We start from the raw sequence: 18,057 nt of genomic DNA, 5'->3' as shown, positions 1-18,057 counted from the left end.
CGTCCTCCGTCACTCCTGCTGCCCGCATGTCCTCCTTCACTGTGTCCATAAACCTCCTCTTGGGCCTTCCCCTCCTCCTCTCTCCTGGCAGCTCCCTCTCCAGCATCCTCCTCCCGATGTACCCCACCTCCCTCCTCCGCACATGTCCAAACCATCTCAGTCTTGCTTCTCTCACTTTCTGCCCGAACTGCTCAACATGGGCCGTTCCTCTGATGTAGACATTTTCGATTTTGTCCAACCTTGTTACTCCCAGAGAGAATCTTAGCATCTTCATCTCTGCCACCTCCAGCTCCGCCACCTGCTTGTTGGTCAGCGCCACTGTTTCTCGACCATACAGCATAGCTGGTCTCACTACCGTGCTGTAGACCTTTCCCTTTACTCTTGCTGGTACCCTTCTATCACAGATCACCCCTGTCATCCTTCTCCACCTGCACCACCCGGCCTGCACTCTCTTCTTCACCTCCCTACCACAGTCCCCATTACTTTGGACTGTTGACCCCAAGTACTTAAACTCGTCCACTTTTGGTACCTCTATTCCTTGCATCATTACCACCCCTCCGTCTTCCTTCCCATTCACACACATATACTCGGTCTTGCTTCTGCTCACCCTCATCCCCCTTCTCTCCAGTGCATGCCTCCACTTCTCCAGGTTCTCTTCCACCTGCTCCCTGCTCTCACTACAGATCGCGATGTCATCTGCGAACATCATGGTCCACGGGGACTCCTGCCTGACCTCGTCTCTCAGCCTGTCCATCACTACTGCAAATAAGAAAGGACTGAGGGCCGACCCTTGGTGCAATCCTACCCCGACCTTGAACCCTTCAGTCACTCCCACTGCACACCTCACCACAGTCACACTGCCCTCATACATGTCCTGTACTACCCTCACAAACTTTTCCGCTACTCCTGACTTTCTCATACAGTACCACACCTCCTCTCTTGGTACCCTGTCATACGCCTTCTCTGGTCTACAAAGACACAATGCAGCTCCTTCTGGCCTTCTCTATACTTCTCCATTAACATTTTTTTTTATTGATCTTTTTCCCCCTCCTTTTTCCTCAGATTTTCTCCCATCCCAATGTTAGTCGTTATGCCAATTCCCAATCCCCTTCCTGGTCGCTGCGCACTTACCCCCCACAGTCGGTCTGGGAGAGTGGAGGCTACCACGTGCTTCCTCCGACACACGTCCAGCCAATCAACCGCTTCTTTTCACCTGGCAGCGCGGATTCTCACTGAGAGGGCGTAGCGTGTGGAAGGATCACACTATCCCTCTCCATTAACATTCTAAGGGCGAACAATGCGTCTGTCGTGCTTTTCCCTGGCATGAACGCATACTGCTGCTCACTAATCCTCACATCTCCTCTTAACCTAGCCTCCACTATCCTTTCCCATAGCTTCATGCTGTGGCTAATCAGCTTTATTCCCCTGTAGTTGATGCAACTCTGTGCGTCTCCCTTATTCTTAAAAATCGGCACTAGCACACTTTGCCTCCACTCCTCTGGCATTTTCTCATTTTCCAAGATGTTGTTGAACAATCTTGTAAGAAAAACCACTGCCATCTCGCCTAGGCATCTCCAGGCCTCCGCTGGTATGTCATCTGGGCCGACCGCCTTCCCACTCTTCATCCTCTTCAAAGCTGCCCTCACTTCCTCCTTACTGATCTGTTGCACTTCCTGGTTCACTGCCTCCACACTGTCCGTCCTCCTCTCTCTCTCATTTTGCTCATTCATCAGCTCTTCAAAGTACTCCTTCCACCTTCTCACCACACTGTCCTCGCTGGTCAGCACCTTGCCCTCCTTATCCTTTATCACTCTGACCTGCTGTATATCCTTCCCTGCCTGGTTCCTCTGCCTAGCCAGCCTATATAGGTCCTTTTCTCCTTCCTTGGTGTCCAACCTCTCATACAGCTCAGTGAATGCTCTTTCCTTCGCCTTTGCCACCTCTCTCTTTGCCTCCCGCCGTCTCTCCATGTATGCCCGTCTACCCTCTTCATCCCTCAGTCTGTCCCACTGCTTCTTCGCCAACCTCTTCCTCTGTATACTTTCCTGCACTTCCTTACTCCACCACCAGGTCTCCTTATCTTCCTTCCTTCGTCCTGAAGACATGCCAAATACCATTTTAGCGGTCTCCCTCACCACATCTGCTGTGGCTGCCCAACCAACCGGCAGCTCCTCCCTACCACCCAGCGTCTGTCTTATCTTCTCCCTGAACTCCACACAACGTTCCTCTCTCTTTAACTGCCACCATTTAATCTTTGGCTCTGTATACCTTCTCGCCCCTGGCTTTCTTCCTCTTGGCCTCCACAGTCATCCTACAGGCCACCATGCGGTGCTGCCTAGCTACACTCTCACCTGCGATCACCTTGCAGTCCCTGACCTCTTTCAGGTTACCCCTTCTGCATAGGACATAGTCCACCTGTGTGCACCTTCCCCCGCTTTTATATGTAATCCTGTGCTCCTCTCTCTTCCTGAAGTAAGTGTTGACTACCGCCATACCCATCCTTTTTGCAAAGTCTACCACCATCTGACCTTCCGCATTTCTCTCTTTGCATCTTCATGTTAATAATAATAATAATAATAATAATAATAATAATAATAATAATAATAATAATAATAATAATAATAATAATAATAATAATAATAATAATAATAATAATAATAATAATATTTATTTATATAGCACCTTTCATACATATAATGTAGCTCAAAGTGCTTAACAGAGCAAAAAACACAACATTTTACAATAAAGCAAAAAAAGAAAAGAAAAGCAGGAGTTTAAAACCACAAAAAAAGAATAGCAAAACATGAAAATAGCTAAAAAGGGATTTTAAAATCAACTAAAAGCAAGAGTATATAAATAGGTCTTGAGCTGTGCTTTAAAGCTATCCACAGAGGCTGCCTGTTTTAGATTTAGTGGGAGATTATTCCAAGCCGTCGGCCCATAGAAACAAAAAGCTGCTTCGCTGTATGTCATTGTAGGCACCTCGAGAGTTAAGAGTATTAAGAGTATTCTGCTTACTAAGTAGGCCTACCGGTAATCGAGAAAGCATATGGTAGGCTTATGGCATGGTAAGTTAGTGACTTTATTTTAAACATGATGATTACACACCCTGATGAAGGCACAAACACGTTGGTGCTTTGAATGTTCATAATGAACTAGCCATACAATAAAGGCTTTTTCAACTATAAGAAGAGTTGCCTTGGAACTTTTTTTTCAAATTTCCATGACAACTATACTTCAGAGCCAGTAATCCTAGTGTAGGCTATCATATTAAACCTAGACAGATCTCCAATTAAATGTGTTTTTTAAACCAAATCTTTATTATTATTATTACCTATTCTGCCTGTACCCCCAAGCTGCTATGACACCTGTCAAATTTCCCCAAGGGGATTAATAAAGGAACACTTGACATTTGACTTGACGTCACACACACACACACACACACACACACACACACACACACACACACACACACACACACACACACACACACACACACACACACACACACACACACACACACACACACACACACACACACACACACACACACACACACACACACACACACACACACACACACACACACACACACACACACACACACACACACACACACACACAGCGTATCCCTCCATTACATTAATGGGACAAATTACAAGACAAATCAATTAACTTTTAAGGATTTACTGAAGTCATTATGGATAAAGAATGGTCAAAAACAAGGCTACTATAACAACAGTGCTACTGGGTTACTTACTACAATTATTGCTTCTCTCACCACTAATAGTATTACTAGAAGACAAAAATAGGATTTCAGATAGTGGGGGGGACATGTCATCCGTGTCCCTACTGAAAATTATGACAATGCTGCTAAAACACACAAACAAAACGTCTTGGATCCCAGTCAGACAAAGTCTTTATTGGTCATTGTTGAAACCAGACCACAATAGACAGTAGAGTTGTGTAGTCAATAGACTCAACAGTGTGTGTAGTTGTGTGTGTAGTTGTGTGTGCACTGCGCAGCTACGGCCATCAGTAAGGATGGTCGCGGACGTGCTCCATGATGTGCTTCAGGGCCAGCCAGGTCTCGGTGGCAGTGGGGATGATCTGACTGGCAGGCAGGATGAAACCATGGCGACCGGTGTCCCTCAGTTCGAAGGCATAAGAGTACTTGATTCCCAGGTCGTAGGACCAGTCAATGCTGCCACCGCTGGCTTGATCTAAAAGAGGGGTAGGAGAATGGAATGATCACATTGTGTGCAGCATGGTGGCTTTAGTGGGAATGATCACATGGCGAGAATGGTGGCTTTAGTGTGCCGATATGGCCCCACTGCATTTCTGGCTACATTATGCTTGCTAACCAAGAGAGGAGCCATGAGATGGTGGATATGCAAACAGAAACTGGGGCTTTATTCACTAAACATGAATGGTTGGGGAAAATAAAAAAATCCATTTCCAGCTAACTCTGAGCTTAACTGTCTTTTTGCTCTCTCTCTCTCTCTCTCTCTCTCTCTCTCTCTCTCTCTCTCTCTCTCTCTCTCTCTCTCTCTCTCTCTCTCTCACTCTCTCTCTCTCTCTCCCTCCCTCTCTCTCTCTCTCTCTCTCTCTCTCTCTCTCTCTCTCTCTCTCTCTCTCTCTCTCTCTCTCTCTCTCTCTCTCTCTTTCTCTCTCTCTCTCCATCTCCTTAAAATGTGTTGTCTCCTTCCCATAAATAGTCAGGCACAGTCGCTATAATCAAGATTGGGATGGTTACTTTGAAAATGTATAGCGTTACAGATTAGACTACAATGTAAACCTGATTTTACATTTGAATGCTTTAGCATTTATTGGCCTCTTAAATGTATGGAACCATAGGGTAAAACAGACAATTAATTAAAATGTACTGACTGTCATGTGTCTTAAATAACATTATTATCATTATCTATAATCATGACTGCCATTATATCAATTAGTCTATAATGGCATTTGAGTCCCTAATCTCAAGATCAGAAGATGCCTTTTCCCATTTCAAACGTGCTTTCAACAAGTAAATGCATTACTTTTTCATGAGTACCTATAATCTGATTACTGTGTTTTCATTAATAACTAATTAACCTGACCCGCCAGTTGGTCTGTTACACAGAACCGTCTGCAGGGAAGTCGCTCCGGCACTTTAAATGCAACTGATTACAGTTACCAAATTAATTACTGTCATCCAGTCACATGTAATCCATTACTACCTAACCCTGGTAGGAGTTCAGACGAGATTTATCTTGGAACACAGAAGCTTGTGAAGTTGTGAAGTGCATCGACGTAGGGGAATGTGGTACTTACAGATGATCTTGCAGATGCTGCCCACCTTATACCTGGTACCATGGAGGGAGGTGAGTTTCTGGACGGCAGCCCTGCCAACAGAGTCCTAAAAAATAAAAATAAAAAGTCAGGAGAGTTCTGGAGGGGCATGGTGATGACGCTGGTGAACATTTGTCACATTGTAGTTCAATTACCTATTAATTTACCTATTCCTCAATCAAAACACCCACAGTAAATAAAATAATCACGTTGGATTGTCTACAATGATTAAAAACACATGTGGAACTGTATCCCATAGTCATGTAACCAAAATACATGAAGTGGTCTCAAAAAGCTGGATGTTTGCCATTAAACATTTAATTCAGGGGAAGGAGGACAGACATTTTGTTACAAGGCCATCAGGGGAAGGCGAGGACAGACATTTTGTTACAAGGCCATCAGGGGAAGGCGAGGACAGACATTTTGTTACAAGGCCATCAGGGGAAGGCAAGGACAGACATTTTGTTACAAGGCCATCAGGGGAAGGCGAGGACAACGTTTACCCCATCAAAATACATTAAGTGGTATTTATTTGTTCAAATAAGTGGTCTCTACATGTTAAAATAATAGCTCTACATTCGGACAACCATCACTGATATAGAGTTTGGTCAGTGTTGTGAAGGGCCAGATTAAAAGCTGAGAATCTACATTTATTGTTTTATATACCTTGTATATTATTTATATATACACGTTATATCCCTTTAAGCCTGCGTTTGAATCCCAGTAATATTCACTTTCCTCATTGGATAACGTTCTCGGCGCCAGGCGGCGAGCCCCCAAAGTCAGGTTCAAAGGCGAGTCCGGGCATGTTGGAACATGCCTGGAGACGGCGCATTGATTCGAGACGAGAACTGAGGTTCGGCACTAGAAAGCCACTTAAGTATATATATCGCGGCAGGTGCGAACAGTAGCTGTTCATCAAGTTCAGTGTGATTCTAATGTAGTGAGAAGCAGTTCGTCTAACAGAGCGTTGAGAACCACGTGCGAATTGAATAGTAAAAGTGTCAGATTTAATGCAGTAACGTCAAGTTCGACTTAGCTTAAAGGGGAACTATTTTACTATTTCTTTCACTATTTGGGCACTTTTACACAATTCCTGTGAGTCTATGGAACACCTCTGTAATATATATATTTTTTTTATTCATTGTTTTGTATTTCTAATCAAGTCCTCAAAAACAGCATTTTTCTACCTCAAGATCTCGAGCTGTTTTGAGCCTGGGCTCCTAAACCACTGTGCAGCGTCGTGTTCGCCTGAACATTAACATGCAGCGGTGTCTTTATGACATCACATATAGGCACATTTTCAAATGACTCAGTTCAGTGAGGGTGAATATTGTGAGAGGAGAATTGGAAGAATGCGCCAATATGAGAATTTTGAGACATAGATCATATTAATATAAGTTCACATAGCTAGGAAACAATGCTAAACACTCAAAAAGGCCATTTATAAGATAGTTCCCCTTTAATGTGAAGTAAGAGTCGTTCATGTGCAGCATTACCCAGCAGTTCGTTCGCTTAGCTAGTGGAACCTTAGCCAGTGTGCGTGGACTAAATACATTGGTGCCAGTACACGAGGAGGGCCTACTGGACATGTGCATATTGGAACCGACGGCGGCGATTGCAGAACCAGTATTGGTTGGATTATAGTGATTGTGGAACGTACTACCCTTGGAGAAGAGCATCGTTAATACCCACTGTCGTTTGGATTTAACCACTGTGAGGATCTACTTCGGGCTGGCTTCGTGGACCGAAGCTAGCTGGCTATCATCATTGCTATCGTGCAATTGGATTACAGTTATTGCTTTGTTGCTGAGCATTTGGATTACAAGGACTGGATTCTGTACGTGAACCCCCTTCTTCTTCAATTGAACAGACTGAGTATCCGAACATTCTTCTTCCCTCCAGAGCTTACATCTCTGGGAGGAAACCCCTTGTCTCCAGCGGTACCAGCTTTCCCCCTATATTGCCATCCTACGCCAGGCGGCGTTAGTCTAGTACCCCATCGTAGGAATTATTCTATTCCCACTGACTTTGCTACTGACTGACTTATGCATATTCTTCGCCATACAAGCGCGACCTTAATTCTCATATCTGTACAATTTGCTGCATAATAATAAATACCCTCAATGATATTTCTTTGTCACTGTGCCGTGTTATTATGAGTTATGAGATAGAGTTGTGCCCTTCCTGATGGCTTGTCGTACAGAACTTGTAAGTCGCTTTGGATAAAAGCGTCAGCTAAATGACTAAATGTAAATGTAAATGTAAATGAGTGTCTGCCATAATTAGTTGTACTGTCTGGCAAGTAATACTAAGTACATAATTAGCAGTGGTTTAATCTATCACAATCTTTAATACAGTCAGGGTTTTGTAACCCCTCAGTTACAGTCAGTAACATGGGTTTCCCAGTCCCTCCACTCTGCAGTAAACAAAAAATACACATTATCCAATCAGGAGAGAGAACTCCACATTGAAAGAAAACAGTCTGACAATTCTTTTTTATAAAAACGTTTTAAGCAAATATGTGCTTTAAACAGGTAAAATAATCTGCCAGTGCAGCAAGCAAATCTGGCTTGGCAAGATTTCTTGAAATAAGTCAAAATATCTAGGGTTCTCTCTCCTGATTTGATAAAGTGGAATGGGATACCAGAAAAAAAGGCTGTTTACTGCAGAGATGAGGGACCCATGTTACTGACCAAACATTATATATCAGTGATGGCTGTCAGAATGTAGAGCTATTTAACACTCATTTGAACAAAACAATACCACTTACAGCACCTTTAAAACTCAGGTTTAGTTGGCTCATACAGTCTATTCTTGTGTCAAGAGCTCACTCTCAAATCAATTGGAGAATTATAAAAGAAATATCTCTGATCCCACAGTATGGCCTTACCAGCTCGGCTTGGTCAGGGACGGCCCTGCAGTTGTAGCCGTAGGGATACATGAGCAGCTGGGAGTAGGCGTGGACGGAGATGAAAGACTTGAAGTTGCCGTGGGACTTGATGAGGTTCACCACGCTCTTCACCTCGACCTCCGAGTGGGCTGACGGGCCGCGGTAGGCTTCAGAGCAGGGGTTCCCACTGGCCCCGGCACCTTCACAAGAACACACACACACAAGGACGCGGGTGCACACATACACATACACACAAGCATACAAACACAACGGCCCATATGGACACACATACCCACACACACAAACATGCAGAAGTTATTTCTTGATGGTGATTTAGATCAATCTTTTTGTTGAGAAAACTGAAAGTGAAAACTGAAACAGTTTTTCTCTTCTACCCACCACCAAAGCCGGCGTCCCAGTTCCTGTTGGGGTCCACTCCGCGGCACATGGAGCCGGGGTTCCTGGAGCGGGTCTTACGCCACATACGGTCCTGTCAATTCATGAAAGGTTCCATCAATCAAGTATTGTATTTTGCTCTGTCTCATTTGCCCCCCTTAATTCCCCTACTAAATATTCATGAGATATGTAAAATTATCACGGTTGGGGATCCTGGGATTAATCTTCCAACTCATCCAATTAAGAATGGAAATAGAAATGATCGTTTATTTGCTAATTATAGAGCATTCATTCTCAAATGTGTCTTTAATAAGTTGGATAGGACAAGCTTCTCGCAACAAAAGTTGAGTGTTCTCAGCGTTTGAAGTTTGAAGCAAATCCACTTCCTGAATTGAGAGTGAATTGAATGTGAATGGACCTGTCTCAAACCCTGCCCCCTTTTCTTGATCCTCCAATCACAACTGTCGCTTACCTCGGACAAACAAAGTTTGTCCGAGGTAAGCGACAGTTGTGATTGGAGGATCAAGAAAAGGGGGCAGGGTTTGAGACAGGTCCATTGGTGCCATGCCGTGCCGTCAATACAAAGATGTGGCAGCATTCCCATTTAAGTGCCACGGTGGTATCGTTGGGTAGCTGGTGACATACGTACGTTGGAATGTGTGTAAGCGTAGCCGTCGGGGTTAGTCAGGACCAGCAGGTAGATGTCCATGGTGTTGAGGAGGGAGGTCAGGGAGGTATCGGTGCCATAGTCTGTGGCGATCTGAATCAATGGGTTTTAGTTATTTGGACAAATTGCCATTCTGTCTTTTTTTTTTTTACAATAAACGGTGCAACCTTGTCATGTGGCAGTAACCCCTTATCACTGGGACATTGTTCTGAACACACGTCATACCCTTAGTATAAACATTATATGTCATTTGTGTAATTTTCTGTCAACAAAGGTACATACTGCTATTGAGGGTATGCTTGAGTACGTCATATTTGGACTTCAGAACAAAATCGTGCCTCCATGGTTAAAACATTGATTTTCAGGTAACACTTGCAAGTGCATTATAAGCTTATACACATCATATTCACATCAGAGGAATAATTATAAAACATTATGGCATGCATTACATTACATTACATTATGAATCTGATTTAATGGATATTTAGTAGAGCCTGACCGATTAATCGGTCTGCCGATTTAATCAGCTAATATTGGCCTATCACAGACTAATTGGTATCAGTGTATACTGTATGTTGGCCATTTAGAAATGGTAATAATAATAATAATAATAATAATAATAATAATAATAATAATAATAATAATAATAATAATAATAATAATAATAATAATAATAATAATAATAATAATAATAATAATAATAATAATAATAATAATAATAATAATAATAATAATAATAATAATAATAATAATAATAATAATAATAATAATAATAATAATAATAATAATAATAATAATAATAATAATAATAATAATAATAATAATAATAATAATAATAATAATAATAATAATAATAATAATAATAAGAAGAAGAATAATAATAATAATAATAAGAATGCGTATTTGTAGTGCACTTTTCGTTCAAGTGCTAATGGTGTCATCATGCAGCAGAGTATAATAATCAGTTATTGTTTACAATACTCTCAGCAGACTCAGCAGCACTGTCTGCATGGATCTCATAGCTAGCTTGATAGCGAGAATATGTGAGTAGAGAATATGTGGTTTAAAGTTAGTAGATAGGACATCAAGACGTTTAGCCAGTGACTTCTTTTAAAATATATATCCCTACCTATTACCTGAATACAAAGATAAATTCATCATTATTGAAGATTGAGCTATTTAGAATAGAATACAGAATAGAACATGCAATGCCAACTAGTTTGGTTCCAGCTCAAATGTAATCATGTCTCAAGTATATCGGCCGATATATATCGATATTGGAATTACGTACACCCCAATTATGTTATGAATTGAAAATGGGGGACCCTGATGTAAACAAGACGAAAGTCTTTCTCTGGTCTGCATCCCCTTAACAATTGTGTGTATTGAGCCGTACTGTATTGTACCCATTCTGCAATCTGTTAATAAAATTTTCAATCAATAAAATGTAATCAATCAATCAAACCAATATCGGTATCAGCATCTGCCCCAAACATCCAGTACTCCGGTGATGTGGGAACTAAAAACAAACAGGCCCATGACCCACTTTGGCTTTGAGGACATGGTTCTTCTATATCCACTTTACCATTTCACCTTGGTATACCAAATAAATATGCACCTAGCCTACTACATCTGAAGAGAAACGTGTGACATGTCTTCTGGCTGTGAGTAACATTACAGCTCATGGATGCAAGGCGAGCGTATGCAGCATATAGACAGTGTATATTTCGGACATAGTTTCGTCCTCGTAATGTCGTCTCACCTTGTTGGCGGTCCACACTCCGGTGGCCTGAGACACCCACTCCCTGGCGTGGATACCAGTGTCCATCCAGATGGCTGGACGCTTGTTGCCCCCGGTGCTGAACTGCACAGGAGGAAGAGTGTTAAGAAGATATCATGGTTAACATGATACACGTACATATACAGATGCAGCTCTTAGGACTCTTCGCTCTGCTCTGCATTGCTACTGCGGTAATCATGCACCAAACCTCTTAAGCCCGGAGCCCTATTTTCGTAAAATCCGCCTAAAATACATACCTAAGTAAATGGAATATTTACTATTGCTCCACTTCTACAAGGACCATTTGCATATTCTTGGTATCTAGGGACATTTATGGACCTCAGTGAATGTATTCCCAGTGTCAGAAATATTGTGCCTATTACTAGGCTTGCTTAAATTGTGATGAAACAAAGGAGAATATGAATTATGATTTTTCTTTGCAGTGAATAACACCATGCTAATATTCAGTACCTTCTTGAGAGCATGTGTACAAAATATCTAAGGAAATGAATAAAGGGAAGATGATTAAACAGAGGATTTTGTAGAATCAGTACTGAATTCTCCCATCCGGACCAATGCAATTTGAAATATTATTATAGAATATAGAATAGCAGGCTTATAAATTACCTTATTATAGCCAATTCACACATTTATATATATACAATATTATCTTTCAAATGCCAGAGTTCAATTTGGATTTAGTATCACCAGGCGTGCATAAGAACAGATAATGAAATCTACTGTATGTACAGTAGCTTTTAAATTTTTTATCAGGGTGCGGCCATTTTGAAACAAATTTCAAATCTAATTGTTGCTACATGCTAAAAATAGGGAAGAGAAACTAACTGCGCTTCAATATATGTCAATAACGTTACGTTTTGTGGTTTATTATCCCGAGTAATAAGAGATATTAAAAAAATTCATACAGAAGTATGAAGCTTGAAACCCATAGAGGCTTTTGCGAAGTGTCGTTTGAAACAATTCCAACGCTCATCGAAAGATCTCAGTGTCTTCTACAAAATGGACACAAAAAACTACAATTCCTGATGTAAAATTTTTCCAAAATGGTCGACTTTCGCGAACTAAACAAGACCAAAACAAAAATTTAAATCGATCTAATAACACTTTAACCTATTGGTAAACTAACGTATTGATGATAATATACATTATAACTGCTGTTGTGACATGGTTATGATGTTTATACTTGAATACGTTTGAAAAATAACTACCAGTCTACTATCGGCAAATTTTGGCCAATCAAAGTCGACTATACAAATCCTTAGTCGGGGACAGGCCTGCTGTACATACAAACATACTGTACATACGGTATGCTTTGCCTTTGTTCATGAACCCTGCAGTGAGAGGCGATGCCTTTAAGTTTTGTTCCATTTAGACAACAGTGATGTTCCTCTGCAGTGTTGTGCAGCGCTTGGTATGTGGTGCAGCAGCACAGTATTTTCCATTACCTTGAGCACATACATGGGCCTGTTCTCGTAGGATCTTCCGATCTCCTGCTTGGTGACCAGGTTAGGATGCTGAGCCACCAGTGTGTCCATCCATCTGTAGATCTGGATTGGATGCATATATGGGATGTATTGTAATCATAGACTGATTATAACACACATACATTTATTATAATACATTTTTATTCTCATAATACATTTATATGAGAGAGAGAGAGAGAGAGAGAGAGAGAGAGAGAGAGAGAGTTATAACCTACTGTCTCCAGGGAGTGATAAGCTCCAAAGTTGAGGCTCTTGGTGCTGTGTGCCCTCATCTCGTTCTCCATCATCTCAGCCTTCTCCTCGTCCAGGAGCTCCTGCACCACAGAACAACAGCCTCAACATTGACATTCACGCTGCTTTGACAAAAAAAATGTATGCTGTATATTTTGTGAACTAGCTAGCACAATGCTGTATGAGATGCAGGGAAATACATGATATTAATGATCATATCGAGTAGCTTGAGTGTTTTAAGTATAACATATATTGTGTAAAATAAGTTTAAAAAATATACCTTGTGTAGAATACATTGGTTATTTTAAATGGCTGCACCCGATGTGCTGCACCCGAATATGCAACATATTTATTTATTTATCATTTTGAAAAAGAGTAGTCATTTGAGAAAGATTACTGAACATTTTCAATAGTTCACATGATTTCATTCTCAAAAGTGTGACATTTCTGCAAAGATTGAATATTAGGTAATAACTTCAATCATATTCCATAATTAACTGTATTTGTATGCCAGAAATACTTTTGTAAGAGACAAAGGAGACCCATGTGGAATGAACCTCTTTACACACTGTGTACAGTACAAACACAACTGTGACTGAGCTCATTGAATTAGAATTCCATCATGCTTGTAACTATAACTCTCACAAATATTGGTCCTGTGTAGCTCCATGGATAGAGTATGTGGTGCACTGAGCCCTGAGCACTAACACTGCCAGGGTTGGGGGTTCAATTCCCAGTGGGGCCACCAACACTGGAAATTGTATGCCGTCATTCCATTATAAAGTAGTATCAGAGCATCTTTGGTACCAGTACTGGAAAAGTGCTATAACAATGCAGTCATTCATATTTGTTTGAATGAATGAATTTGAGTGTCAGACCTGCAGGTTGTCGACGGTGACGGAGAAGGGAACATTGTGGGCGCGGAGATAGCCCTTGAGGGATGCCAGGCTGGGGTAGGGCACACGGATGTCCACAGGGAGATCAGTGGAGACGGGGTGGAGCCAGAAGTCCAGCTGGGAGAGAGGGGTGCAGTCAAGTTCAAAGGTCAATTTGTTGTTCAATTCTTGATGAATTGAAAATGGAGGACCCTGATAAACAAGACAAACGTTTTTTTTTTCTGGTCTGCATCCTCTTAGCAGTTGTTTGTATTGATCCGTACTGTATTGTACCCATTCTGCAATCTGTTAATAAAGTTTTCAATCAATCAGTCATATGTATAAAAAATTAAAATACCATAAAAAAATAAAACAGACACACTATGAATATGGACAGTACAAAACAACAAGTAGGTGCTTATTGTACACATTTCCATTATGTGTCCATATTCATGTGTGTTTTATTTTTTTATGGTATTTTTATACATATTTTATACATATTACGTGTGTGTGTGTGTGTGTGTGTGTGTGTGTGTGTGTCTGTGTGTGTGTGTGTGTGTGCACGCGCAGATAGGTTACAGGTGTAATCTTGGTTTTCATTTTGGATGTCTGGGTCATATTCATAGGCTATAGGTATGAAAGGCCTTCAGATGGCTGGTCTCACTAGAGAAGAAGGATCAAGCAGGCAGCAGGGTGTGGTTCAGTGTCTGCTGTCATTGAAGAGACGGTTCCTGTAGTTGAAGTGGACTGTTTGTGTGGGTTTCCTCAACACCATAACAGACATAACAGCACTGGCATTAGTTGGTCCACAAGCACCAGACAATGGATCCCCACTGCTCTTCAGTAGTTAGGATGGGTTAAATGCAGAGGACAAATTCCTGAGCACATGCTAAATGTACTTGTCAAATAAAGACTTTCTAAATATAATTTCACTGTATGCTCCTAACGCACAAATAACCTAATTGTCAATTGTGTGCAGATGTAACTCGACAGTTCTCTGAACAGCTGGCTGCATTTATAATGTTTATGTTCCTTGCCTGTGGACATAAATAATTCATGTTTGTGTGTGCAGGCTACGAGGATGCCAGTGATTATGTGCCGTCTCAGAGCAGTTCAGAGTAGAACAGTTATTGACTGAAGAAATCACAACTTTAGTTATCCACTGGTTTTTAATATTCACACAGCAGAAACGATACACCAAATGTCTTAGCTTTTGAAGGGGATTCGAAAAAAACATGTTGTTAGGGCTGGGAAATATGAACGAAATTCATGTTATGATAATCATCAGCAATTTATATATATACTGTATGTCATGACATCTGTATATACAAAATCACAAGATAAATCATCCCTCAATCTCAAATAGCAAAGACATAATTTTCGACGATATCACAATATCATAATACTGAATTATCGCCCAACCCTACATGGTGGTAGACAGAAAACAAAAGCTACAGGGATGGTTCATCTAGATTTTCACTTCACCTAGATGGTGGTTGTGTCGCCAGTCATAGAGATTTTGAGAGCAATTTGTGGAAACTCATCAACATGCACATATTTCCAGGTGGAAAGCATTGTGTTGATTGTGTTGACGTGAACATAATTTGCCCTTTGTACCTGTTCCACATTCATGAGTTGCTGTGTGACTCAAGCATCTGAGGAGACCGGTGTGTGTGTGTGTGTGTGTGTGTGTGTGTGTGTGTGTGTGTGTGCGTGCGCGTGCGTGTGTGTATACTTGTTTAACTATACTTGTGAGAACTTGAACCTTTAACGTGAGGACATTTTGGATTGTGAGGACATTTTGGCTGGTCCTCACACCAAAATGATTATCGGATTATGGTTAGGGTTAGGATTATAATTAGATTTAGGTTAAGGTTAAGGTTAAGGTTAGGGTCAGGGTCAGGGTTGGGTATATAACATGTATATAACATATAACATGTAAAAAGTATTCTGTACTTCTGTATGACAACTATTAAAGAAACTTGTATGGTTATAGTCAGGGTAAGGGGCTAGGGAGTGAATGTAAGTCAATACAATGTCCTCACAAGTATAGTAAAACAAGTGTGTGTGTGTGTGTTGATGGTTGGGCACCTCCCAGGCCTCGTCCTGCTCCAGAGCGCGTAGGAGCTGGATGTGCTCCTCGGACTCCACCTGGACCCTGATGATCTGGTGTCTGGGAGAAAATCAAAAGTCCCTTCTATGAAAACTGTCAGGAGGTGGATGAATTCTGTGTGCCCAGCTGCTAAAGTATAGGTTAACATTATGGATGGAGCTTTGTGGCTTTTCTTTGCAATCCCACCAGGTTGTGCCGTTCTCTGTGCTGTCATACCATTATCTGTGCTGTCGTACCCTTCTGTGCTGTCAGTCCCTTCACTGTGCTGTCAGTGGACTTTACACAACATACAATTCAGCATTTTGTTGACTTTATTCTGGCTGAAGAAACATTAAACCAGGATATGTGTGGTTCTTCAGGGTTCTAATAAGGAGGAATAATGCACATTTAATGTAGCGCCATATAGAGTCTTTATCACCAACGTTTCGAGAGTGAACTGTATCAATCAGGGTATATGTGATACAGTTCACTGTGGACTGATTAAAGAATCTATATGGAGTTACATTCAGTGTGCGGTATTCCTCCATTAAAACCTTGCTGCCAAAACCAGCACCTCATAAAGACTGTGGTCTGCTTTACCTGCTCTTTCATCTTCAGGGTCTAAACCATCGGTGGACAAACTAAATGAGAATTTTGATGGCCTCTGTGAAAGTAACATCTCTACATGTAGTACAGTAGCCCTGGCTGAACCCTAGTAAGCCTAATATCTCTCATGGCCTGAACCCTAGTAAGCCTAATATCTCCCTTGTTCTGAAGCCTAGAAAGCCCAATATCTCTCTTGGCCTGAAGCCTAGTACGCCTAATATCCCCCATGGCCTGGACCCTAGTAAGCCTCATATATCTCTTGGTTGATGATTGGTTCCCCATAAACTTCTAACAGGAGTACTGATCTAGGATCACTGCTCAGGACACATGACCATACACACAAGACACTATGATGATGACAATCTGGTCTCAGATCAGATGCTTGATAAAATGCAGGCCCTGGTGTGTTACACTAGGCAGCAGAAAAGCATGTAATGTATTCCCCAGCCATCAGTATAAAACACAGACCTGCTCAGTGTAATATAATAACCGTACACAGAGCAAAGAACTTACCCAATGAAGAGCCTCTCACACTGGGCTGCCACCAGAAGCCCAAAGATTAACACAAGCCCTTTCATCTTGGCTGTATCCACTCTGCTCAGCAATGACACAAGTACTGTATGCAGCCGTTCTTATACCACCAGCAACACGTGGAACATTCCCACGAAGGTTGCCTCACTGGGGGAAACTCAGCGTTATAATTCGGTAGAAGACGAAAGAGCAGAACGTTCTGTCTCAGATTTATCTGTTCTTCCTATTTACCTTTCCATTGGCCAGCTGCAGATAGTGGTGTTTTCCCCAGACTCTTGCTGAGGTAATGTGAGGTATCTGGGCCAACAACAATTTGTATGGAATATGACACAAGCTGCATTCTGTCAATGTCAAAAAAGATCTACACACATTGTGTTATACATTGCCTTCTGGCCCAGTCAGATTTGAGTGGGGAGGATTGGGGGGAAAAGGGGTGTTTTATAAACTCAATCGACACCACAAATGAACAAGTTTAGCAGTATCAACAATACACGGGGTTCTGTTCTCCTTTTAATCTCTGAGGCTAGATTGAAACAGCTTCAGATGATCTTACCTTTCCTGGACACGTACAGTACAGATGGCATGTGGCTCACTGGCTGCCCAAGTCACAACATAATGAAACATGAACTGGCTGTACATTGGAGGTGGTTGGGTGGGTGGGTGGGGGGTGGGGCTGTACATTGGAGGTGGTTGGGTGGGTGGGGTGGGGTGGGGGTTGGGTAGGAGGGGTGGGTGGCGAACACTACAACTGTGCAAAACTGTACATTGGCATATTGACAAAACCATACTTGGTCATTTACTGTACATTGGAGGGGGTTGGGTTAGGACATTTACAGGGGCCAGTTTCGAATTGCAGTCTCCCGTAGGTGTTCTTTGAGAGTGGTTTTGAAAGTGGTTAACATTCCTTTACAGCTTTGGGTAGGGCATTCCACATTTATGTGGCATAATTGCGAAACGTGTTTAGTCCCTTGTTTGAGCCGAATCGGGGTTTAACATGATTTGTGGAGCTCCCTCTGGTGTTGTGATCGTGGTATTCACTGACCTTTGGGAAGTATTTAGACATGTACATGGGTACCTTAGTCGTATAGTGTATCTTGTAGACCAGGCCCATTGCAAGTTGCTGTACTCTGTCGTCTTCTACTCTAAG

General features: G+C 41.7%; 1 protein-coding gene across 1 annotated transcript; it reads right to left on the bottom strand.

The window, feature by feature from the left end:
- Positions 1–4,012: 4,012 nt before the first annotated feature.
- Positions 4,013–16,957, bottom strand: cpa4 (carboxypeptidase A4; the record flags this gene model as incomplete). Its single annotated transcript, XM_084334840.1, has 11 exons — positions 4,013–4,223; positions 5,317–5,401; positions 8,228–8,427; positions 8,627–8,717; positions 9,273–9,383; positions 11,053–11,154; positions 12,537–12,638; positions 12,791–12,889; positions 13,685–13,819; positions 15,773–15,854; positions 16,893–16,957. The coding sequence occupies 11 exons, from the start codon at positions 16,955–16,957 to the stop codon at positions 4,036–4,038; spliced, it is 1,260 nt and encodes a 419-aa protein (XP_084190966.1). The 3' UTR covers positions 4,013–4,035.
- Positions 16,958–18,057: the final 1,100 nt, after the last annotated feature.

Source organism: Notolepis coatsorum (assembly GCF_963971535.1).
Source record: "Notolepis coatsorum genome assembly, chromosome: 18".
NCBI lineage: Eukaryota > Metazoa > Chordata > Actinopteri > Aulopiformes > Paralepididae > Notolepis > Notolepis coatsorum.
The sequence above is the reverse complement of the archived record's forward strand: the minus strand, read 5'-3'. Positions and strand labels throughout refer to the sequence as shown.